The sequence below is a fragment of the Plecotus auritus genome (genome assembly GCF_963455305.1).
Source record: "Plecotus auritus genome assembly, chromosome: 2".
In the NCBI taxonomy this organism is placed as follows: Eukaryota; Metazoa; Chordata; class Mammalia; order Chiroptera; family Vespertilionidae; genus Plecotus; species Plecotus auritus.
The window spans coordinates 198,472,768-198,499,328 of record NC_137771.1 but is presented as its reverse complement, the minus strand read 5'-3'; the positions used below and the strand labels follow the sequence as shown (position 1 = coordinate 198,499,328).

The 26,561-nt window shown below is 38.8% G+C and overlaps 1 protein-coding gene across 1 annotated transcript in view; it reads left to right on the top strand.

Annotated features, from left to right (window-relative positions):
• Positions 1-26,560, top strand: part of LOC308241306 (uncharacterized protein) — a gene marked incomplete at both ends in the record, with an annotated part of 219,349 nt that extends 192,789 nt beyond the window's left edge. The window contains 5 exons of the mRNA XM_080654708.1: positions 4,452-4,583; positions 11,557-11,685; positions 15,248-15,373; positions 21,739-21,867; positions 26,415-26,560. Of these exons, the coding sequence (XP_080510834.1) occupies positions 4,452-4,583; positions 11,557-11,685; positions 15,248-15,373; positions 21,739-21,867; positions 26,415-26,560 (662 nt within the window). The remainder of the gene's footprint in view (positions 1-4,451; positions 4,584-11,556; positions 11,686-15,247; positions 15,374-21,738; positions 21,868-26,414) is intronic.
• Between the last annotated feature and the right edge of the window lies 1 nt (position 26,561).

Below are 26,561 nucleotides of genomic sequence, written 5' to 3'. Positions count from 1 at the left end.
CTCCACTCAAGGCTACAAAGTTTCAATTATAGAAGATAAATAAATCCCAGATACCAGGGCTTCCACTTGGGTCACCAGGGGGTGTGGCCAGCCTGCAAACCACTACAGGCCCCTCGCCCAGGCTGCCCCATGCCCCAAGGGAACCCCCACCCTGATCCAGGACACCCTTCAGGGCAAACCAGCTGGCCCCCACCTGTGCACCAGGCCTCTATTCTATCTAATAAAAGAGTAATATGCAGATTGACCATCACTCCAACACACAAGATGGCTGCCCCCATGTGGTCAAAGATGACTTCCCCCATGTGGACACAAGATGGCCAGCAGGGGAGGGCAGTTGGGAGGGACCAGGCCTGCAAGGGAGGGCAGTTGTGGGTAATCAGGCCAGCAGAGGAGGGCAGTTGGGAGGAAGCAGGCCTGCAAGGGAGGGCAGTTGGGGCGATCAAGCCTGCAGGGGAGGGCAGTTAGGGGCAAACAGGCTGGCAGGGGAGCAGTTAGGCATCAATCAGGCTAGCAGGGGAGTGGTTAGGGCAGCCGTGGGCAAACTACGGCCTGCGGGCCGGATCCAGCTGTTCTATCTGGTTCTCTTGCTCTCCCCTCCGCTCCTTTACTTTGAATTTATATTAGTTCACACAAACACTCCATCCATGCTTTTGTTCCGGCCCTCCGGTCCAGTTTAAGAACCCATTGTGGCCCTCGAGTCAAAAAGTTTGCCCACCCCTGGGTTAGGGGGTGATCAGGCTGGCAGGCAGAAACAGTTAGGGGCAATCAGGAAGGCAGGCAGGCGAGCAGTTGTGAGCCAGCAGTCCTGGATTGTGAGAAGGATGTCCAATTGCCCATTTAGGCCCGATCCTAAACGGGCAGTCGGTCATCCCTTGAGGGATCCCAGATTGGAGAGGGTGCAGGCTGGGCTGAGGGACACACACCCCCGTGCACAAATTTCGTGCACGTGACCAGATTATTATGCGTTCAGAGGTCACCTCTGAACGCATAATAATCTGGCCACTCAGTGCAGGTTGCTTATAGAAGCTGGGAAAGGCAAGGAAGTAGATCCTCCCCTCAAGTTTCCAGAAGTAACACAGACTTGCCAATACCCTGATTTTTTACTTATGACTTCCAGAACTGTAACAAAATAACTTTGTATTGTTTTAGCCATTAATTTGTGGTCAGCTGTACAGCACCCATAGGAAACTGAAGCAGAAACTTTTTAAACAATGTATGCCTGCTATTGTCTAAAGTACATGCATACCATTGCCAACATACTATTTAGGAATCTTAGTAGTACATGGGTCTTTCCCTCTGGAAATTTTTCCTCTTCCCTACCATTTTCCCATCCGCTTCCACTTCCCTCTCTCCCTAGTGTTTCATATCTCATTTAAATAGTGATGTCCCCAAGAGAACATGTGGAACGCACCCCCCACCCCCCGCAATCCAATGCCTGCCAGTCTAAATTGGGACCCCTGATGTTATTCTCTCTCCTAGCACCCTGCACACTTACAACATTTTTAAATTATTTATTTATTTCAATGACTATTTTGTTGTGTTTATCTCTGTACTATTATAAATTTGATGGGTACAAGAATCATATTTGGTGTTGCTCACTGTTGTGAACCCAGCACATAATAGGTATCCAAGAAGTATTTCTTGGCTGAATGAAAACATTGCAGAATTCTACTAATTTTGTAAATTGTGCCTCATAATGAAGTCTATCTAGTTTCTAGAAGCATGAGCAATAAACTAACACACTTCCCTCTCTTTCAGAGGTGATGAGGCAGGCGTTGCAGTAACTGTTTTCCTCTGAAGTCTTAATCAGTGTCATTATTATTCAGCCAAGTGACAATTGATGGATGTTTTTTGTGACACATGTTATCTAAGAAATACTATAATAGTCCCCTCAAATTCCTGTTGGATAACATTCAGGATGCTTTTTCTTGCTTTTATTTTTATTATATTGTTTTGCAATATAACTTGTAAACTTATTTAGTAATCTTTAAACATCTATTTGAGAACTGACTTTAAGAGCTTAGAAAGTCATCAGTACATTATTTGTATCTTCTGAAATTTTGATTCCTCAAGCTAAAGATATGCCTGAAATCTTCTTGGGATGGAGAAGTGATTAACATTTGTGAATGGTTTTATGAAGCCTCAAAACATTGAACAATTAATGAGAATATGAATAAATTTTATTTATATATGGTTCAGAAACTTCACCATGTGATTGCAATGGGTTTTGCTGTTGTTGCTGTTGTTTTAGAAACATTTTTTCCTGATTGCAGATACATATAAAGATGGCCTTTAAATATTAGATAACTTTTTTCATAATCATTCTGAATGTTTTTATGATGTTAGCTCATACATGTCACCTTTGTTAAATGTTGATTCTGATTTTAAATGTGTCAATGGAAAGGAAATGAATTTTATTGAGGCACTATGAGATTCTTATATGTCACTATGTCCATTAGGCTATTCTTCATAATAATTTTTGAGATAGATTTTATTAATCCCATTATACAAAAAAAGAAAGCAAGGGCCTTGGAGCTTAAACAGCTTGTTTAAAGCCAGAGATAAGGTCCATGGCCTAAGTGCATGCCATTTCCGCTAGACCACATGACTTTTCATGGATACCTACAGACCAGCACAGCATTCTTGATGGCCCTTCTCAAAGCAGAACAGTTCAAATGTCCCTTTCCTCAAAGCCTTGTGCCAATGGGCCCCGGACCTCAAGATGGGAATACTAAATAAATTGGGGTACTGGAACTTATAAAATAAACCCCGTAGTGTTCAGCACAGCCACTTTGACCTCTTAATATTATTAACCTCCACGGAACACAGGTTTTGCGGTCATATTTGCTGTGTCAGGACCACACTCTGTGCTCATTTAACCCTGTGGCAAAAACAAACAAACAAAAACAAAAACAAAAAAAGCAAAAAACCATACATAAAAACAAAAAAACAAAGAAATCCAGTCTTCCCAGTGATGGGAAGGAACCTATGAGAAGAATTTGTAATAACTGTAGCTCTTGGTTTCTAAAGTTATCAGAGGCCTCTAACAAAACATATTTTAATTTTTTGGATTGTTTGCCAGCCTTTCATGTTAGAAACCTCCCGTTAGGGAACTCTTTTCATCACATCCCAATGGAATGTAAATGATGACTTCACGTGTTTAGTGACAATGAGGTGAGGGAAGGGAGACTATCACACAGTCACCTCTGAAATGCCCTGGTCTGTTATTCTGACTTAACCTCTTATTAACAAAAAAGTTTGTAAACCTTCCAGGCGCTGAAGCTTGATGTGCTGTTCGGCATACCTGGCAAGTGCAGGATAAATGCTTCATTGGTATGGATTTGAGCAAGCAGTGATTCTCAGATAAAAGCAAGGCTCGCTCAACCACAGACTACATACATAAATAGCTGTTCAGAAGCCGAGTCCGGCTCCAGCGAATGCTCTTGTATTTGCACATCTCCCAGTCAGAAAGGGAAAATCAGACCCTCCTTTTTTACTTATCCCCCTGTGTTTCCTTAACCTTTGTTTTTAATACTAAGCAAGCAACCGATGGCCCTCAAAATTAGAATTTACTTAAAGAAAACTGCCATTTTTTACTTAAAGAAAACTGGAAGATGAAATGTCCTTAAGGACAGTGGATGCTAAGAACACAGGCACCCAGGAACAGTCAACAAAGAGCGTGGATGCAGTGAACAAGGAGTCAATAACTTCTCCAATGGGAGGCCTTCCATGATGCCAACCACCCTAGGTGATAAGTAAAGAGCTTGATCTAGAAATTATTATTCAATTTTAGGTCTGCAGGATATATAATAACCAGCCTGTCAAATGTTTTTTGTGTTTTGTTTTGTTTTTTTACCAATTTGTTTGAATTGTCTTTAGACACAACTGTGAAACTCAAAATGTCTACTTGACTCTGTTTTGTAACCTGAAAAACACCCAGAAAGCCATTTTATTTTCTTAACAAAATGGCAAGGTATTATTTAGAAGTTGGAGCGAAAGCTTTTACTACTTGGCCTGTAAAAAGAAACAGCACAACCCAGCAGAGTCGCTGACAAGTGACACAAATACAGTCCACGCTAATGTGCAGAGAGAAACAACCTTGAGAATTTAAAACCGGCTGCAGCAGAAAAAATATCTTCATCCAGATATGTGGTCCCTCATGAATTATACTATTATTTTAGTTGATTTTACCTGACATCACCCTATGATTTTCTTCAGTGACAAGAAAATTGCAGCCGGCCCTTGACAGTTGGTCACAAATTGACTGCACAAAACAAAATAAAACAGTGAAGTAATCCCCAAGTAAATTTAATGAAACCTAAATCCCAAAAGGCAGCACGCTTCTGTAGGCAACGGTCTTATTTAATAAATTTTCCCCTGCTTTCACTTTTAGAGCTATATTTACACAGACAAATTTAATTCATTGGGTTTACGTTTCCTCTTCCTCTTAGTTTGTCCACCAGGCACATATGGGAAGGACTGTAAACAGGTATGTCAGTGTTCGGCCGAGAAAGAGGACTGTCACCCAGTCACGGGGAGATGTACCTGTCTGCCCGGCTACCATGGAAACCGCTGTCATCTCCGTAAGTGTGTGCCCCGCTTTAGTTGTAAGTTATGGAAGAGACACCGATAGGGTGGGTCATCACTTGGAATGCTAAAGAGCAAATGTTAATTCAAGCTTCTAATTCATAACAAATCTAATGGGAATGTTTTTAAAAATATATTTTTTCACCCCCCACTGGGGATGTGCCCGCAACCAAGGTACATGCCCTTGACCAGAATCAAACCCGGGACCCTTCAGTCCACAGGCCGACACTCTATCCACTGAGCCAAACCAGTTAGGGCAGGAATTTTTATTGGAATGGTTGAAAACATAAACTTTTTTGTGCAATTTGTTTTCTGACTTTGCCTTTTCTATTAAAATTATCTCCCTGAAAAGAGACAAGAAATAGATAAAGAAAAAGAAATAAAGAATAAAATATGAACTGATTATTATAAATCAATGTACAGAAATAGCAACATATGAAAGTGATATATCAAGTAAGTTCTAGGATCTGCATAGGATCAATCAAATTAAACAAATTGTTATTCTGGAATGAAAACAATGATTTGCTTAAAGGATAAAATGCCAGTTGGCTCATTGTTATGTAATAAAAAAAAGAATAGTCCCTAGACCAAACACCTTATATTGATCTGCTAGGAATTTTAACATTGAAAATGTTTATAGGAGAACACACAATCAAAAGTCCCAAGGAGCATATTAAAATGTTCAGTCAGCTACTTAATTTTTAAGCTTGTAATTATTTGTAATGTACTTTTTATAGGTTTAAGAATAAAATGATTTGGCCTCAGTTTCATTTTTTCCCCCAACTTGGCCATCACCACTCTTTTCTCTCTAGTTGCTCCCAAGGCAGATTCCTTCTATTTTCTTTTCCTAATCTTGCCAGTATGTGGACTGATTTCTGGATTCCCTATGTCTTCAAATGCTACCTATGAAACATACACCCATGGTCAAGCTATTGATTTTAATTTTCTGCAAGCCACAGAATGTATATTGTGAATATCACTTCTCTTTTTTGCCCTAATTTTAAACGTTGCCAGCTAAACACACAATTAAGTGTGTATGAAGTGGTTTCAAATAGCATTGTGTTTGGAATCCATAACCACTACAGTTATTCAAAATGAAGAACTAAAATATGAAATTAGTAAAGTTTTAATTATTTCTTTTGGTTATGGTAAATTTTAAGCACACTTGTCGTAGAGAAAGAAATGATTCCCTCACACTGGATTCTGTCATATTGCTCAGGAAGAATTACTTCTAGATATCAGGATGTTTTATGTTAATAAAATATTACCAAGTTACAAAAAGCTGATAGCACTTTTACTGAGAAGGCAAGGCAAGCTCCCTTGGGTTGAAGGAGGGGAACTTCACCTTGTCAAAGCAAGGCGGAGGCAGGGAGCTGCTCCCTGACTAGTCAGGTTGGCTTAGTTCCAGGCAACACGTGGTTGGAAGTTGCTGCTAAGGTTCCTTGGCAACATCCACTGTAATTACAGGACTACGAAAAAGGGTTCAAGAAAATATCCATAAAAGGTGCAGCTGGCTCAAAAGGAAAAGTTTCAGCAGCCAAAAACAACTGGGCTTTCATGTTCTCAAGTTCAGATTGGAGAATCCAAATTTTCTCTTGGTAGACGTCAGAGGAAGCAGACAAATGTGCAGTGGGAATCTCACCACTTGTCCATAATTTATAACGGGCTGGTCAGTTTCAGTGCGTGGATAGCACGCGGAAAAAACAAACTTCCCCAGTAGATGTAAACTCATCACGCTGTGTATTTTTGGACCTGTAAGAAATTGTAAAGTGACTATGGACCCTGGAAATCTTTTATTTTTTTTTAACCTGCAGTACTCACTATGTATAATGACTCTCTTTGAGAGAATTTAAGGCACTGAGGTCCTCTCAAAACATGGGCAATTCTGTTGACGGTATTCATAAAGCACCCTCATACTTGGTTTAGAATGTTTGGAGAAACATGGGCCACAGGAGAGCTCACCTGTGCCAGGAGATGATATCAAGATGTTGATAGAAGTCTCATTCTCATGTTCTTCTTGCTCATGGCAATGAAAATTTACAGGCCAAATCATAGTATCTCTTTTCCTAATAATGGCTAGTGTATGTGTGAGTTGTGAGTCATCTGGTCAAGTACTAGGAAATCAGACCCTGTTAAAAACAGATTTATGCATTTTATCTGCTTCGGAGCTGTGACTCAGGATATAGGCACAACCCTGCTTGTTCTAAGCTCCTAATGAAACTACAAAGGCATTTACATCATCATAGTATACAATAGCCTTTAATGTTAAACAAATCAGAACTGTGAATTCATATCCAAGCTTCTTCCTAGTTGAGCTACTTTGAGAGGGGATGGTACAAGTGTGGGAAAGAACAGTCACCTTCTAATAGAAAATAACTAAAGATCCCTTGTCAGAGAGACAAAACTTCCTAGGAGACATGGTTGTAAAGGACAGACCAAAAGCCAAGTAATGATCAAAATGGAACTTTAGGAAATGAGGGAAAGGAGGCTGAATTTCATGCAAGCAAGTCAAATAAAATCATTATGTTCTGGGCATGTGCTTTCTTGTTCACTTTATTGAATATTTGAGCAAGGGCTGTGTGCATGATTCCAGAAGACAAATTGTTACTTAGCTACAGAATTATGCAAGAAAGTGGAATTGTTATAAAAATACTTATTTTTGAAGGGAAAAAAATAGTTGTGGGCACTTCTTCTGTAAACAAATACCATACTCTTGATATAACTTTAATGAGTTGTGGGACTAAGAGGTTAGCACATATACTGTTTTTCAACAGATGGTGGACTCATTAGTTTGTTCATCAAGGTCAGTGTCCCTATTTCAAAAGGATAACTAATTTGAAGGCTAAAAATCAGGGAATTTTTTTCTCTATGTATATATAAAATAACAAAGAAATGATTTTTTCAAATGCTCTACCACCATTAAGATAGTTTGCAAAATGGGTATACCTAAGAGGGAAATTATGTTTCCAAAGTAATTTTGAGTCACATAAAAGTGATCTCAAAATATAGAGATTTATATATATCAGGTATTTAAATTTATCAAATAATTATACATAACCTTTTCTCCCCCTTTCAACTGAGATGCTGATTCTCTGATACCCATAATTATATTTACAACTTAACATTTTTCTCATTAACAAGTTCATAAGTTTCACTCTATTGGGGGTTGCTCTTTTCCTTATTTGCACAGAAATCCATGTCACCTTTCACTTCAGAGTAATGTGACTCCAGAATTTTCTATGCTAATCAACTCTTATTAATTTAACCTCCTTTGTGGAGGCAATATGCCAGCAGTACACACTAGACTTCCTTGTTTCAAACTCCATGCCTTCAACTTGCTGTCTCCGTATATACTTCAAGACCAATCAATCAAACATTTGTAAAGTATCACACATAGTAATGGTACAAACTACAAAAATTTACATTCTAAAAGACTGACCCAGAAGGATATGAAGAAGAATATTTTATCTTGGTTAATATGAGAAGAGGAGGAGATGGAGACTCTTTTTTAATCATTAATTTTGTTTGTAGGCTCATTCTATTAAATTTTTGTGAAGGAGTTAAAGAACTTCTTAGAAGGACTAGAGAATGTTGTGTACCAGAAAAGGGTCAAGTAGCTATGAAAACTGACATCCCTTGGAAGGAGGGGTTGACAAAACGGAAGGTGAGATAAACCCACTAATTTTTATAGAAAAAAATAAAGCAATATAACAGCTATACTAGAGAAATAACCTTTGGTATGAATAATTTTAAAGTGTTTTTCTTTCCATCTCCATCATGGAGAATTTTATTTTAAAATTATCTTTGCTAAAATTACTTATTCTTGGGGAAAGAGAAGGAAAGAAAGAAGCAGCCACTATTTTGAGTCTGAGACTCAAGGTGAGAACTGGTTTAGAACAGGATATATGTAGGAATTATAAAAAAAATCTGAATCTCGAAGAAAACCATTTATTGACTTATACCTCTAAAGCTCTGGTACATGTGAAATACTTAAAAATGTTCTTTGCCATCTGATTCTTAAATAAAAATACAGAATAAATGGGAAGGAAGGAAGGGTCATGTGGTCTAGTTTAGTCACTTTTAGAGCTAGGTTTCCAAGGAAAAGATTTTCCAGGAGTAAGGACCGAAGGCAGATATCAAATCATTTGACTCAGGTCAAGCAGGTAAGGAAAGGGTTATGCTACAGGCCCACCAATGATCCTGCCACTATCAATGAAAATAATAGCCACCCCTGACTTGGATGATTTATGGGCTTGGTAATGTGTTAGATATTCTATTTTTTTCACTCTAGTTCCCACAATAGGCCTGTGGTTTTGTTGTTATCCCCTTTGGGAATGAAGAATCAGAAACTCAAAGAAAGGACTTACTCAATCAAGGTGGTAACACTAGTAAGTGGGAGATTCAGGGTTCAAATCACAGTCTATTCCAAACTTGCTATAGCATTATATTTTAAATGTATGACAAAAATAGAGTTATCTTCAACTGGTGACAGAATGTTGTGCAATAGATATTTCATGTCACTTCACTCTATAGGCCTCAACTTTGTCATCCTATATAATAAAAGAGTAATATGCAAATTAACCATCACTCCGCTACGCCCACAAGCCATGCCCACCAGCCAATCAGGAGCGAATATGCAAATAAACCCAACCAAGATGGCTACGGCCACAGAGAGCAGGAGGGAGGTTTGGGTTTCCATGGCAATGGAGGAAGCCAAGCTTTCCGCCTGCCCTTGCCGGCCTAGGCCTCCACTCAATGCTACAAAGTTTCAATTACAGAAGATACATAAATCGCAACAGAAATGGCTGCCACCTCGGAGCAAGCAGAAGGCTTGGCTCCGCTCCAGGCTACAAAGTTTCAATTGTAGAAGATAAGTAAATCCCAGATCCCAGGGCCTCTGCTTGGGTCACCGGGGGGCATGGTCAGCCTGCAAACCACCACAGGCCCCTCGCCCAGGCCCCCCATGCCCCAAGGGAACCCCCACCCTGATCTGGGACACCCTTCAGGGCAAACCAGCTGGCCCCCACCCATGCACCAGGCCTCTATTCTATCTAATAAATGAGTAATATGCAGATTGACCATCACTCCAACACACAAGATGGCTGCCCCCATGTGGTCAAAGATCCTGCCCCCATGTGGACACAAGATGGCCACCACAAGATGACCAGCAAGGGAGGGCAGTTGGGAGGGACCAGGCCTGCAAGGGAGGGCAGTTGTGGGTGATCAGGCCAGCAGGGGAGGGCAGTTAGGGGTGACCAAGCCGGCAGAAGAGGGAAGTTGGGGGCGACCAGGCCTGCAGGGAAAGGCAGTTAGGAGGGACCCAGGCCTGCAGGGGAGAGCAGTTGGAGGGTACCAGGCCTGCAGGGGAGGGCAGTTAAGGGTGACCAGGCCTTCAGGGGAGGGCAGTTAGGGACAAACAGGCTAGCAGGGAACAGTTAGGCATCAATCAGGCTGGCAGGGGAGTGGTTAGGGGGTGATCAGGCTGGCAGGCAGAAGCGGTTAGGGGCAATCAGGAAGGCAGACAGGCAAGCAGTTGGGAGCCAGCAGTCCTGGATTGTGAGAGGGATGTCCGACTGCCCGTGGGATCGGGCCTAAACGGGCAATCGGACATCCCTCGAGGGGTCCCAAATTGGAGAGGGTGCAGGCTGGGCTGAGGGACACCCCCCTTCCCCGGTGCACGAATATAATGCACCGGGCCTCTAGTCTTAAAATAAGAGTTGAAGCAATTGGAGCTGAGGTCTCTTGAAACTCAAACTTCTATGATTTTCAAGACTTTAAAGTTTTCCATAGAGGCTATACCAACTTACATTCCCACCAGCAGTGTACAAGGAGTCCCTTTTTTTTGCATCCTCTCCAACTTTTGTTATTTCTTGTCTTATTGATAACTAGTAGCCCTGCACATGAATCCATGAGCCAGTAGCTCACCAGTAGCTCACTGCTGCCCTCCAGTAGCTCTCCGCTGCCCACTTGTAGCCAGTAGCTCACTGCTGCCCCCCTGTAGCTCCCTCCACCCCTCACTGCCCCCTCATAGCTTGCTGCCCTGCCCCCTCCTGTAGCTCTTCGCCGCCCGCTTGTAGCTTACTGCCCCACCCTCCTGCTGACCCGTGATCCGGTCGTTATGCGGTCGGTTGTTACGCTTCATGGCGTAATGACCATTTGCATATTACATCTTTATTATATAGGATAGCCATTCTACCAGGTGTGAGGAAGTATCTCATTGTGGTTTTGATTTATAATTATTTTATTGCTAGTGAAGTTGAGCATCTTTTCATATATCTGTTGGCCCTCTCTATGTCTTCATGGGAAAAATGTCTGTTCAGATCCTCTGCTTATGTTTTAATTGGATTGTCCTCCTAGCTAAACACCCCCAATCTTTCAATCATTGCACAGACAATGGGGTCTTCAGCTCACTCTTGGTCCTGTCCTGTCTCCCTTTATCTTGAAATGTGGATATTTATCTAAAATCTCTATCACAGATATCATCATGGTAGGCCACATGTTCATAAATGTGAAAGTAGAAAGCTGAGAAACTAACAGAAAATAAAGACACTTCCTTTATGCTATTTTGAATTCTTACTTATATTAAACCCAGATCATTCCAGGCAAGACAAGCTATAACACATAAATATTAATCAAAAAATAAATTTATCTAGGCTGGAATGAAATAACCTTGTTTGGTAAATTGTCCCCTATTCTGATTATTCTCTAAAGGTGAGATTTTCAAAGAAGTTCAAAGTTTTTTCTTATAGCTTATTAGTTAGCGGCATCAGGAACTTTATGTCCTCATCTATATTTCTATGGCATCTATATCATCACATATCCTCAGGTAAGTCCACACCTTGAATCAATAGCTTGAAAGTACCAAAGAACAGTAATTGGAATGTTGAGTAAATCACATGTCTCTGGGCATAAATTTAAACTGATTACTTCAAGTAACAGTACCACATATTGTTTGTTCTCCTTTAACAGAATGTCCAAAAGGCACTTATGGTCCCTATTGCCAAAGGACTTGTAAGTGCTTGAATGGTGGCAACTGTGACACCATGACTGGCACCTGTGACTGCCCTCCTGGCTTCATTGGGGCTGACTGCAGTCAAAGTAAGTCACTCTACCTATTATGAAATGGATATGCTAAAGCAGAATTTTTAAGAACCACACTTAAGAAATAGATATTGTGGCAATTATTTTAGTTAATTTACTGTAGCAACAGCAAACACCAACTGACCTAAATTCTAGGTTGAGGAGCACTTACATCAGGGGTTTGATTTAGAGCTGAAGTTGGTGAAGGCAGCCAAAGAGAGCCCTTTGATCATAACGTCTCTTGCCCTATCAATGCTGGACTCACGTCAGGATTTAAAAACCTGGCAAGATCAGATCAAACTGGGGATTCCTGTCTATGCAATGTCAAATTCATTATCTAAAGTTCCACAATTTCATTTATGCTCAGCAAATATCCAGCTCAAAATTAAGCAGTTCCCCCACTTATCAGAAAGCAACTCATTCCTTAAAATCCAAAGACTTTAATACTTATCACAAAACAACTATTGACATAGTTTAAGGGACCACTTGTAAATGAAAGATCCCTTAAGAATGACCTGGCTTAAACACTTTGGGGATATCCTTAACAAATACATTTTGCTTTTATTACACCTGTCAATTTCTAAGTATTTGGGTAGTTTGCAAGAGCTCAATACTCTTTAGAGAGGAGAGGAGGCAATGGGTAGGAGAGCTCGTGGTGGGGAGGTGGTTTCGGCAACCTTGTTTTCTTTGACCTGTGCTCTCGGTGCTGTTGATGAGGATGTTCACTTTGTGATCCTTCACTGAGATGCACATTTATGTTTTTTGCACTGTTCTGTGTCTTATACTTTATACTTAAAAAAGTAAAAAACCCATCAAGGGATCTTAAATGACAGGTAGAATTACTGTGATTGTGAACTAGAGGTTTCTTTATTTGGAAGAGTGATAACGACATTTGTGGTCAGGCAGGGTGCTCAGTTGTTATGGGCTAAAGATACCCAAAATGCTTATCTCCTCTAGGCAGGTAATGGCTCAGTCTTCTTTGTGGGAGCGTATTTTTAATTACCCTGCCTCAGTACCCTGCTGTTCTGAGGATAAAAGGCAAAAAAGACAAAGTCCTGGCTCCTAGTAGCGGAAAATTGAAACCTAGTGGATATTGCCTCTGAGGCCTCAACAGCCAAGTTGTCTTTGAGTTAAAGCCAACCCATAAACATCTCCTAAAGGTTCTGACTGGCTCCTTTGTGTTTGTTCTTCAAAGAGAATCTTTGGGAGAAATTTTCTAATTTCCTCAGGCCAAAGCATCTTCAAAAGCTATGGTTTCCCTGAATATTGAGAGTATTTTTGTCTTCACAAAGCTGTGATCTTGTACCTGAGCACTTTTTCTTCTTTACTTTGGCAGCTAGGTAGGTCCGAGCCAATTTTTCAGTCCACCTTTTAACAAGTTCAAGGAATTAAGAAATTCATTTATGTATATGCTGTTACCTTCACTTGATTCTCACAGAAATTTATTTTATCCTTGTGTGTTTCCTGTATTTTGGTAAGCATCTCAATGAATTTTTGTAATGAATTTGTAGCATAAAAACACACCAAGCAAATAAATTGATAAGCATGTTAATTTATTAAATTACTTTTTTAAAAAATACCCTGAGTGGCCAGATTATTATGATCTCTAAATGCATAATAATCTGGCCACTCAGTGTGTGTGTGTGTGTGTATGTATGTGTGTGTATATATATATATATATATATATATATATATATATACACACACACACACATATATATATATACACACACACATATATATACACATATATATGTATATATATGTGTGTGTGTGTGTGTGTGTGTGTGTGTGTGTGTGTGTATATATATATATATATGTGTGTGTGTGTGTGTGTGTGTGTGTGTATTAGAGGCCCGATGCATGAATTCATGCATGGGTGGAGTCCCACCAGCCTGGCCAGGGGGAGGGGACATGGGCGATTAGCCAGCCTGCCTGCTGGTTGAACTCCTGGTCGAGGGGACAATTTGCATATTAGCCTTTTATTATATAGGATATACACTGAGTGGCCAGATTATTATGCATTCAGAGATCATAATAATCTGGCCACTCAGTGTATCTTTTTATTAATTTCAGAGAGGAAGAGAGAGGGAGATATAGAAATATCAATGATGAGGGAGAATCATTGATGGGGATCGAACCTGCAACCCAGGCATGTTCCTTGACCAGGAATCAAACTGTGACCTTCTGGCTCATAGGTCTATGCTCAACCACTGAGCCACACTGGCCAAGCTAAATTACTTTTTAATTACTTTAATTAATATAATTAGTTTAATAAATATAACTTATTAAAATAACAGATTTGTTGGACTCAAATAAAGAATAAATTTACAAATAAATTAATAAATACATAAGCAAATATTTGGAGATATGAGCATACTGGATCTTATATCTATACTAATAAAAAGGTAATATGCTAATTAGACCAGATGTCTTCCAGACATCCATCCTGACGTCCTTCCAGACAAAGCCATTGTGGTGGGGGCCAAGGCAGAGGCGGTTAGGGGTGACCAGGCCGGCAGGGGAGGGCAGTTAGGGGTGATTAGGCTGGTAGGGGAGGGAAGTTAGGGGTGACAAGGCTGGCAGGGGAGGGCAGTAAAGGGTGATCAGGCCAGCAGGGGAAGGCAGTTAGGGGCAACAAGGCTGGCAAGGGAGGGCAGTTAGGGCAACCAGGCCAGCAGGCAGAGAGATTAGGGGCAATCAGGCAGGCAGGCAAAGAGGTTAGGAGTGATCAGGCAAGCAGGGGAGCAGTTAGGGGCATCAGGCAGGCAAGCAGAGTGATCAGGGGTGGTCAGGCAGGCAGGTAGGTGAGCGCTTAGGAGCCAGTGGTCCCGGATTGTGAGAGGGATGTCCAACTGCCAATTTAAACAAGCAGTCGCACATCCCCCAAGTGGTCCCAGATTGGAGAGGGTGCAGGCCGGACAGAGGGACCCCCACCCCGTGCATGAATTTCGTGCACTGGACCTCTAGTCTATAATAATAAAAGTATAATATGCTAGTTAGACCAGACATCCTTCCAGAAGACCTTCTGGACAAAGCCGGGGCTACGAGGGAAGCCCAGGTCCCATGTGCCTGTCAGCGGCCGGAGGGAAGCCCGGGTCCCAGGTGCCAGAGGGAAGCCGGTGCTGGCAGCTGGGGGAAGGAAGGCCTGTTCTTGCACAAATTTCTTGCATCAGGCCTCTAGTTGATGTATAAGTGTAAGCTAAAATTTCAGGGTGGACACACACACACACACACACACACACACACAGAAAGACAGTCGTGGGATAAAGCAAGTCTGAGTTTGTAAGAGTCATTTATATCATATATATAAGTGTTTGACAATAGGTATTTGGTTGGAATTCCAGTTGTCAACTAAAATTACATTAAGTAAGCAACAATTTAAACAGTTCCTTTTTTTGTTGTTTTTTCTCAAAGCAACCTTTTTACATTGACATCCACACTGAAGACAAGTCGAGAAATCTATTTGATTAAAAGAAAGGGTGGTGCATTTACAAGTTTTCAAAACTTTTGACTGGCAAAAGGTTTTAATAAGAAAAATCTGCTTTTGTTTTGTTCTTTGCTTTGCTCCTTCCTGCAGCTTGTCCTGCCGATCACTACGGGATGGACTGTGTCCAGCGGTGTTCCTGTGGCCCAGGACAGTGTGACCCGGTGACTGGAGAGTGCCACTGTTCACCTGGCCAAATGGGAGCCAAGTGTCAGCAAGGTAACAATGACTGCAGGGCCACCTTGTTTATACAGGCACTAACTATGCTGAACTCTGAAGGCAGATTTGGTGCCAGGGACTATAATTAAATAGGCATTGTCGACAACACTTTCTTCTTAAATGTGGCTTTAATAACATGAACTACAAGCTTCTATAGAGCTATATAGGAAATATACCCTCCTGGAGGGTAAATAAAAATTGAAAACAAAAACAAGGAATAATTTTTGCATACTCGACTAAGGAAATTTTTAAATAACTTCGGCAAACTTTTGTAAAGCTGCCAAAACATGTGCCTTGGAGATGTCTAATTATAAGAACTGAAGAGTTTTATATCCTTTTCAACTTTCAGAAGTCCACTGAAAGCTGCAAGAAAAAATAAGAGACAGGAAGAAAAACATGATCTGTTTAAAGCTGTGAAACTTCCTTGTCCTAAATCATATTAGTGATAATAATAATAACAGAAGAACTGTCCAATTCTGTGAAGTGTGGACACGTGGAGAGGATGATGGCCCCTACAGCTCTTGAGTGGGTCCTGCAAGGCAGCCACTTCTCTGTGGCTCACATGAAGGGCAAAACTAAGGACCCTTTTATGAATCATGATATTTGGGTGGCTGGGCAGGCTGCAGGAGCTTCCTTGAATCGCCTGGACATCTTAGAGTGGCAGGGAAAATGGGGTAAAACCAAGAAGTGAGCAGCCATACCATATTTACAACTCTATACTGAGACAGAGGGGACTCTGTAGGTCATAGGGTGTTTTACTCTGTGCCAAAGAGGCTTCCTACTCGCTGAAATCAGATTTCTAGTCCCAGATCCACATTACTCTCTCACAAATAGCCAGGACATAAAAAAAAAAAAAAAGTTGATTAAAAAAAAACTAAGCTGATACATTTTTTAATAATTCTCTTCATTATGGAAACAAAATATGTAACCATTCAACACAGAACAAAAAGTTTGTTATGGAAAATATTAACCAGAATTTCTTCCAAGAATTCAAAGGAGATAATGAAAAAGTGTCCTCTATAAAATATGAGTGCAATGCAGAGATACAGGGTTCATGACATAAATGAAAACACAACAAAAGAAAATGAAAAAATAAGCTGGCCAAGCTCAGAAAGAAGTGGATAAGAAAATTAAACCTCACATCTTATGAATAAAGGCCACATTGAATGCAGGTAATAAGAGAATGGAATCTGCCGATGGGACAGCCAGGTACATAGAGAATATGCTTGAAGAAAGTTCAAACAATGAAATGAAAATGAAAACTAATATATAAATGGAAAAGAAAATTGATCAAATGTAATATTCAATATATTTTATCTGAAATAAAAGAAGAGCTGGTGCTATAGATTGAATGAATACATTATATCCTTGGAAATGCTAGTTAGGGTTGACCCATAGGCAAGGGGAAACTCCATTGGGAAAATTAAAAGTATATATATGAGATCCCACATGAAGTGAGAGATCAGTCTGGCCTCATACCTCAGAGCAATATTCATTCCAGCCTATGGTTAATCAATGCCTATGAAATTCTTGGGGGAAAATATGACTAGGGTATTTTATACACAGTGAAACTGTCATTTCAGTATAACATGAAAAATAAACAACTATTTTAATAAACAACTAAATATATTTCTAGGAATGTAGTAGCTATAAAAAATTTTAAAGAAGCTAATAGAAGATAAATTTTGAGCCACCAAGTAATATATGGAAAATCTCTGGTAAACAGACTGTTAGGGAGCTTTAAATCTATTTTAATTAGGAATAAATTTAAAACAAATGTGGAGATTATACTCAAGTGATGAAGATAAACAGGTAAATATTAGAAATTATAACAATGTTGAGATTTTAGCATAACTTTAATAAGCATAAGCTGGAAGGGGAAAGAAGGTGGAGAAGTATAAGTATAATGGTTGTGGGATGGCAAGGGTAGATCTGTGTCAAAACATAATATTTATATATGACAACTCAATTAGTATGTTTAAGTGAATAATGGTAAATGCTAGAATTTAGAATGCTATAATTGAAAATCTTCACTAATAAAAGAGAAAGATGCAAATTGACCATACCTTTGTGACACCCACCAGCCAATCAGGAGTGAGTATACAAATTAACCCAAGGGGGTGGGGCAGGATGCTTGCATCATCACCATGGCAATGACGCAAGCATTCCGCACCACCCCAGCCACTTAGAGCCTCTGGGCAGCGTGGAAAGGCAGGGCCAGAGCAGAAAGAGGCGGCTCCGGGGCCAGAGCAGAAAGGTGGGGCCAGAGCAGAAAGGCAGTGCCAGCAGCCAGGGAAAGGAAGGCCCATTCTTCCACGAATCTTCATGCATCGGGCTTCTAGTGTAAGAATAAAACTGTAGCCAGCTACAATCAGGTAGAAGAGAAGAATGAGTAAAATTAGGAGAAAGCAGAATCATATTAATTCTATCACCATTCATACTGGAGGATCAATATGTATTAAATAAAGAAATGCATGATATTATATAATTTTATATGCACTGTCTAAAGAAGAGTCCCTAGATGATATAAAATTACAAGACTTTCACTTAGAGAAAGATGGAGTATATATACTTTTTCCTATTTCTTCCAAAACAGCAAAAATTCTATAAACTATGTAGAAAACAAACATAAATTCTGAAATGTGGAGAGAAGACAGACTCACTGGGAACAGTGGGGACTTAGTGAACAACATAATCGTGAGTTCCTTGGGCTTCCTTTTTTTGTCTCATATATCCTGGACTGGCTGCAGAGAAACATGCAACCCAGAAAAACTAATCAGTGCAGATAGAATAAGGCCCAAGATAAGCCTGCTTTTTCTAGTCAAAAGACCAGGAAAGTCCAGCCAACACGGCTCAGTGGTTGAGCATCAACCTATGATCCAGAAGGTTATGGTTCAGTTCCCAGTCAGGACAAATGCCTGGGTTGTGGGCTCAATCCCACGTTGCAGGAGGCAGCCGAACAATGATTCTCTTTCATCATTGATGTTTCTATTTCTCTCTCCCTCTCTCTTCCTCTCTGAAATCAATCATATATATATATTTTCCTGGTCTTTAAATATATATATAGTTGATCATTATTATGATCTCTGAACACATAATAATCTGGCCACTCAGTGTATATCCTATATAATAAAAGGCTAATATGCAAATTGTCCCATATATATATATATATATATATATATATATATATATATATATATACACACACACACACATACACACACATATATATACTGAGTGGCCAGATTATTATGCGTTCAGAGATCATAATAATCTGGCCACTCAGTGTATATCAAGAAAAGAACCCATGACACCCAATAGATCTTATGAAAAGTTGATAAGCATCATTCATAAAGTGAGAAATCCAAACTAAAGTTGCAATTATATGTCACTTCACCTATCAGATTTTCATAATATACCAATTTGACTGAAGATTGAAACATGGGCACATTGATAATTCTTAATAAATTTGCAAATCTCTTTGTAAGGAAATTTGATAATATCTGTCATGATTTAGAAGGACATATCACTTTACTGAGAAAATCATCTAGGACTTACCCTTCAGGTATAATATTACATATGAATAAAGATTTCCATGGGGATATCCATTACAGTGTTGTTTATAATAGTAAAATATTTTAAACAGTCTACGTGCCATCGATACTCAATGATAAAATAAATATTTGTTAAATGCAATAAATTCTATGCAGCTGTTAAAAACGAATGAAGCAGGTCTGTTACATGCACAATTTTGAAAAACCTTGGAAACTTTTATTTACAGAAGAAAGCTAATTTTACAATATTATTTGCGTTAACATTTTGGGTAAAAAAAAGATTAAAGGGTAAGAGAGATATACATATGTATGCCTTATTAGACATGGAATATTCAGTTATTAATCTACTCAATTCAATAACTATTTATTGAATGCCACTGCCTGTTTTAAGCTCATAGAATATATGGATAAAATCTTGATACCCCCATTCTCATGCAACTTGTTTTCTTGTGGAGAAGATACAATAAAAAATAAACATATTTAATAAGTTAAAAGGGAATAAAATCTATAGTAAGATAAAAATAGAGCATGGTAAGGAGCTTGAGAATGCTAGATGGGTTGAAATTGTTAATTGAGTAGTCAGGATGAGGCCTAGGATACAGAAGAGAGATGGCAACCATGATGTTTTTGAGAAGGGAGCCTGGAAGACTGGAGCACAGGCATGAAATGCTTTTTCTCAGACTATCTACACTAATAAAAGAGAAAGATACAAATTAGCCATTCCTTTGCAACGCCCACCAGCCAATCAGGAGTGAGTATGCAAATTAACCCAACAAAGATGGTGGGTTAATTTGCATATATAGGTGCTGAGCAGCCGGGGGCAGGACGCAGGCGTTCCGCTCCACCCCAGCCGCTCCAGGCCTCTGGGCAGCATGGGAAGGCGGAAAGGCGGCTCCGGGCCGGAGCAAAGGCGGTGCCGGCAGCCAGGGGAAAGAAGGCCCATTCTTGCATGAATTTTCATGCATCAGGCCTCTAGTACCTTTATATAATGTTTGAAATATTCATTGGGTAATAACATGAACTTTAAAAAAAGCATTGAAGTTATATAAACAATTCTGTGCAAACATTGTTGTAACACTTAGACCTGTGGAAAGCATCATTTCTCAGTCCTCCTCACTTTTCCAATTATGCTTTTGTCTTAAGCGTTATCATAAAATCCTATATTTCCACAGATTCGCCAGTTTCATCAATGCCTTTCAATGTTCAGGTTGGAAGATGAACGGGCCTCCTGGCTGATGAGGTTGCTTTAAATGGGTGAAAGGGAAACCAATGGAAGTTTATTTTAATAGGATAGGACTTGGTGTCACCGATTCTACTTCATTTGCCAAAAACTAAAAAAGAATAAATGGCAATTAATTTAAAGAAACATATTATACATGTGATGATAATCTAACCATTTTCTGATAATCTAACCATTTTGTCATTTAAATAAACAAAATGAAAACTCCTCTTTCATTTGGTACTAAAATGAAGTGCACCTGTTCAGTCCAATAAAAGCATATAGATCGAATTCAAGTACATGCTCTGTTACGTATTAACCAAATGCTTTCAGGCGAGTAAAAAAACAAAAACCCTCTAATGTCTCCTGCTACCTGGAGTAGAAAGAATGCTTGATGAGGAGTCAGAAGTTCTAGACTTGAATCTTGGTTTTTATCTCTTCTGGCTGCTTAAGCCTGAACGAAACCTCAGTCTCTGAGCATCAGTTTTCTCAAGTATAAAATAAGGATATTGTACCCACATCAGAGGGATATTATATTTGTGAGTATTAAATGAGATAATTCATGTGGAAAATATCATTATATAAAAATACTATAAACTGGAAGGTATAAATGGCAGGTCCTTGGCCAAATCTAGCCACAAATGTGTTTGAATTGGCTGACAGTTCTGGATCTCATGATGCTGTAAAGCAATTTTAATTAGTTGCCAATGTTCAAAGATTGGATGAATTTATGTAAAATGTGGATTTTAAGTTTTCCTAAAAAATTATATTAACTGGCTTTATCGGGCCCATATTCTGTTGGCAAAAAACCAACTAAATGTGAGTGGTGGTTAGTCTTGCCTTAGGGAGCCTTTGTGCTCCCAATTGGTGTCACATTCCTTCATTCGTCATTCAGTTATTTGCCCCCCGACAGTGCAGACTGGCCAGCCTCACTCTCTCCTGTCTTAACTCCTACTGGCCACATATTTTTGTTCTGTCACCCACCATTGTATGCTACAGTGCTTTCCTATTCCAGCACAAAAGCATTAAACAAATTGCCCATCTGTCTTCTTTATCAGTTATGAGACACAATATATAAAAGGCTTCCATTGCTAATCTGGGATTGACCTCTGCTTGTTCTCTAGGGCAGTGGTCAGCAAACTGCGGCTCATGAGCCACATGCGGCTCTTTGGCCCCTTGAGTGTGGCTCTTCCACAAAATACCATGGCCTGGGCGAGTCTATTTTGAAGAAGTGGTGTTAGAAGAAGTTTAAGTTTAAAAAATTTGGCTCTCAAAAGAAATTTCAATCATTGTACTGTTGATATTTGGCTCTGTTGACTAATGAGTTTGCCGACCACTGCTCTAGGGAATCTCCAGTTCCCAGGCACATCATTATGAGCTCAAGAAATATTTATGGAGTGAATAAAAGCATGAATGAATGACAGTGAGGTGCCTTCTACCTTAAAGATACATCTGAGTGTGTGTTTTCATTTGAACATTTTCTTATGCTTTTGCTACTTAGATATGATTACTCTATCTGAAGCAGAGAAAAATGTTTGCTCATATGACATTTTTATTCAGTTTTATTTTATTTTATTTTATTTTTACTACAGGATGTCCCCAGACAAGGTATGGCCCAAATTGTGAGCTAATATGTACCTGTAAAAATGGTGGCCTTTGCAATCCTGTAGATGGAAGCTGTACCTGTGGCCTTGGATGGACAGGAAAGTATTGTGAAAAAAGTAAGTTGATTGCTGCCTTCTTTCATTCAATAAAAATCTAGAGCCTACTGCCATTGGTTGATAAAATATAAGACAGACCCCCAAAGAGACAATTTCCCAAAAAGTTCACGTAAGCCACTTGTAATTATGATTGCATTTCCAGTAAAAATAGTGTTCTGTTAATATTGATGGATTTTTGTTACCTTGTTACCAGAATACCCCCTGAAAACTCTTAAATCCCTTAATCAGGGGTCCTCAAACTTTTAAACAGGGGACCAGTTCACTGTCCCTCAGACCGTTGGAGGGCCGGACTATAGTTTAAAAAAAAAAAACTATGAACAAATTCCTATGCGCACTGCGGGCCCGGGACGAGTCGGCTGCTAAGCAGGACAGGCAGCGGCACCCGGCGGGCCAGATAAATGTCCTCGGCGGGCCGCATGTGGCCCGCGGGCCGTAGTTTGAGGACCCCTGCAAGTAATTAGAATAGTAGTAATATAAAAGAACTTCTCTAAGATCTAAATCCACTCCCCTCCAGGCAGTGTAAGCATGAAGTCTTTGTGGCCAGCAAATCTCCTGAACCCTGAGTTTCTTGGCATGAGGTTAAAGGACCTCAACCACCACTGAAAATGTGTCCATTGAACATCCGCAAAAATTGAAAAAGAAAATCAAGCAATTCTAAAAAATGTAATTCATGACATTCGATGATCACAAAGCAATAAAACAGGAACCAATAACAAAACTAATTATCTTGCTGGGATGAAGCCTTGAGGCAGGCAGGGTGCAGGATGCGGGGGCCCTGGGCAGAGCCAGGGGTGAAGGGGAGGACTCTGGGAACAGAGGACTCCAAACTTTATTTCATCAGGAAAATATCATCATCTACCCCTGTAAATATATTTTTTACAGGTAAGTGACATTTATGTGCTTCTCAACTAATACATTATGCATACCATAAAACATATATAAAGGTGTAAATTGCTGAAGAATGGATAAAGGTAAAGATAGATAGTTCTAATTCTTTTTTCCAAACCGCAGTTGATTATTTTGTGCAATACTGGAGAGCATGCACCCCACTTAGAACTCGCTTTTGTGGGAGATGGTTTTGTGTTCTGGCAGCATAGAGAGACAGGTCTCTGGCACGGAGACAGAGTGTGGGTGAGAACAACTGATGGGGCCTACACTTGGGGCACCTTGAGTAAAAAAGAAAAAAATGACAGTAAACTTGTACCTAGTTGTTTTCAACGATGGGGTCATGGCTTTTTAGACCTGTGTCCTGACATACTATCACAATGAGTGTGATACCCACTATCCTTCACTATGAATTTGACTATCATGAAATTCGGCATCGTGGCACACAAGAAAGCACCTTGCAATAGGAGTGGACAGACTCATATGCCAACTCTGCTCAGCCTATACCATGCTCTATGCCTTTGGGAAGTTCATAGTCTGTCTGTGATTTGCTTTTCTCACATGAATATGAAGACAATGACACTTGGAAGTGACAGTGCTTCTAAACCTAGTATTTAAGGTCATTATCTTGGAATTTTTTTATGTGGATATCCTCCCTAATTTATGGAGACAACTGTTATCAATTTTGTGATATTGGAGACTGCTAAATCAGATTAATAGCAGTTCTTTAAAAATAGACAGCAGTTTTATGTCCATATTGATCTTTTTTAAATTGGGCAACTCTTCAACATTTGGGGACATAGGATATTTTAACTTTTGATTCTCTCATTTAAACCTTTGTTATTTATTAAATTATTTTAATTAAATTCAACTATTTATTATTAAAATTTATTCTATTAAACTTATTCTATGTTGTCATTAAAACTTTTTAAACTTTTGTTTTATCATTTAAATTTATATATTATTTATTTATTTTATGTCAAACATATACAAGAGTTGATGAGCCATTGGGTAAATACAAATGTAATTGTATTTACCCAATGGCTCATCAACTCTTGTGAGAGTTTATACCATTTTGCATCCTCATAACCAAGATATAGAATATCTCTTGCATCAGAGCTTTATCAAAAGAGTAAGTTATCAAAATTTGGTATAAAATGTTAGATCAGTGGCTATTTGATTTTCATTTTTAGTATTATGAATAATGTTAAGTATCTTTTGTAACAGGTAAGCATCTCTTGCATTTCTTTTTTCTATAAATTGTTCATAACTTAAGCTCATTTTTCTATAAGGGTCTGTGTTTTTCTACTATAATACTAGAAGTTCTATAGATATTAGAAATATTAACTCTTCGTTGTGAATTATTCACCCATATTTGGGTAAGTTTATGTTTGTCTTTTTATTTTGCCACCTTATTGGTCGTTAATTGACATATAACAAACCACCCCAAAACTTAGAGATTGAAACAACCATGTATTATTATCTCTCATGATTCTGAGGGTTAACTGCACTCAGCTGAGTGGTCCTTCTCTCAGATAGCAGCTGGGGCTGAAGTTCTCTGGAGATTCAGCCGGGCTGGAATATAGAAGATAACCTCTTCATTTACACATCTGCCAACCAGGCTTTGCTCTACATAGCTTATTTCTCCTGGTCTTAGTCAGCTCAGGCGGATATAACAAAATATCATAAAGAAGGAGACTTAAACAACAGAAATTTATTTTCACAGTTCTGGAGAGTGGGAAGTCCAAGATTAAGGTACTGGCAGATTTAATGCCTGGTGAAGGCCCTCTTTTCTGATTTGCTGATGGCCTTGTTTTTGTTTTATTCTTACATGGGTGGGGGTGGGGGGTAGAGAGAGAGAAAGAGAGCACTCTTGTGTTTCTTTTTATAAAGACACTTGTCCCATCATGAGGGTTCCACCAGAATAATTCTCCAGCAGAATAATTTGGCTTATTTCATGACAGCTGACTTCCCAAAGCAGTTGTCAGGTCTTCCTAGGGCTCGGGAATGATATTACATCACTTTCACCACATCCTACTGGATAAAGCAAGTCATGGGATCAGTCCAGGTTCCACGTAGGAAAGAACAACACAAGGGTGTGAAGCCCAGGGGGAGTGCTTCACTGGGAATACCTTTAGATAATGAGTTCTTCATGATTCAAAGGGATTTTTTTGTTTGGTTTATTTTTGTAATAAAATATATCTTTCTTCCCTTTATTTTATTTAAATTTGGAGTCACACTTAGGAATGTATTCCCCATTCTCAGGTAGTAGAGGAATTCACTCATATTTTCTTTTACTTACCAGTACAATGTCATTTGATTCTCTAATAAGTTTTAAATATTTTTCTTGGTGAATTGTGTGAGAAACAAGTCCATTTTCCCCTTACATGGCTTTTCATTTTTTGTAATGCAACTTTTACAAGTGTACTTTTCTCACTAACTCCAGATTTAGCCTTTATCAAATACTAAACATTTATATGTAGTTTGGGATAGTTCTGGATTCTCTGTTCTATTGGTCTATTTAGGTGCAAATGCAGTACCATTTTTATTATGAAGCCTTTATTATACATATTTGATACTGATAGAGCTAGACACCCTTCATTGCTCTATTTTTCAAGGATTTTCTGACACTATTCTTGTTTGTCTTTCCATGTGAACTTTATAATAAAATTGTCCAGATGCAACAAAAACAGAAAAACAGGTATTTTTTACTGTTTGTTGTCCCCTGTCTATTCTCTTTTGGAGAATTAACATATTTATGATATTAACTCATCGTATCTGAGTATAGACATGGTGTATCATTCCATTTGTTCAAGCTTTTAGTTCTCTATTAAGTAAAATACTGGATAATAATATTCATTTGTGATATAGCTATTAATTTTCTAATTTACTCAATATTTTCACTGAATATTTTAGTGAATTTATTTTTCAAATGTCTTTTCTACATATATGTAATTAATAATATAACTTTTCTCTTTGGCTGATAATTATGGTGGATTTATTAATGAATTTTCTATTATTAAATGACCTTACCTTCTTGGAATAAATACAAGTTGGACATGATATATTACTTTATAATCTGATATTGGTTTCTATGTACTTATATTTTTATGAATTTGGCATCAATATTCATAAGTGAAATTGAGCTCTTTAATGTATTTTTGTCAGGTTTTGGAATTGATGCTATACTCAGTAAAATGTATTTGAAAGCTTCCTTCTTTTCAGTGTTCTGGACTAGTGTAAATAGTAAGGTGAGGATCTGATCTGTGAAGGTTTATAGAATTTTCCTGTGAAACCTAGGTCTTATAGGATTTTTTAAAAATTCAGTAGCTATTTTGCTATTTTCTTTATTGTTGTTCTATTCTAATTAGCTTAGGTTTTCTGCCTTAAATTAAGATAATTTTGGTAAGTTGTCTCCTATAACTTTTCCATTTCATTTAGGTTTTTATATTTATTTATACTGTACTTTTTATCTATTTCTTTTGATGATCATTCCACAATTTAAAAAGGTGTGTATATTTGTGCTTTCTGTATTTTATCTTCATTGGATTAGCTAATGATTCATCTGCTTTTTATTTTTTCATTCATTTTTTTATGTCTTCAAATTCATTACTATTCAATTGTCTTAACTGGAACTAATGCTTGGATGGTTCCTTTTTCAGAATGTTCCCCTGGGTATTATGGCCCAGGCTGCAATTTTAATTGCACCTGTCAGAACAGTGGAGTGTGCAACAGGTTTTCTGGAAGCTGTGAGTGCCTCCAAGGTTACTATGGAAGAGACTGTGAACATGGTAAACAGAGAAAATGAG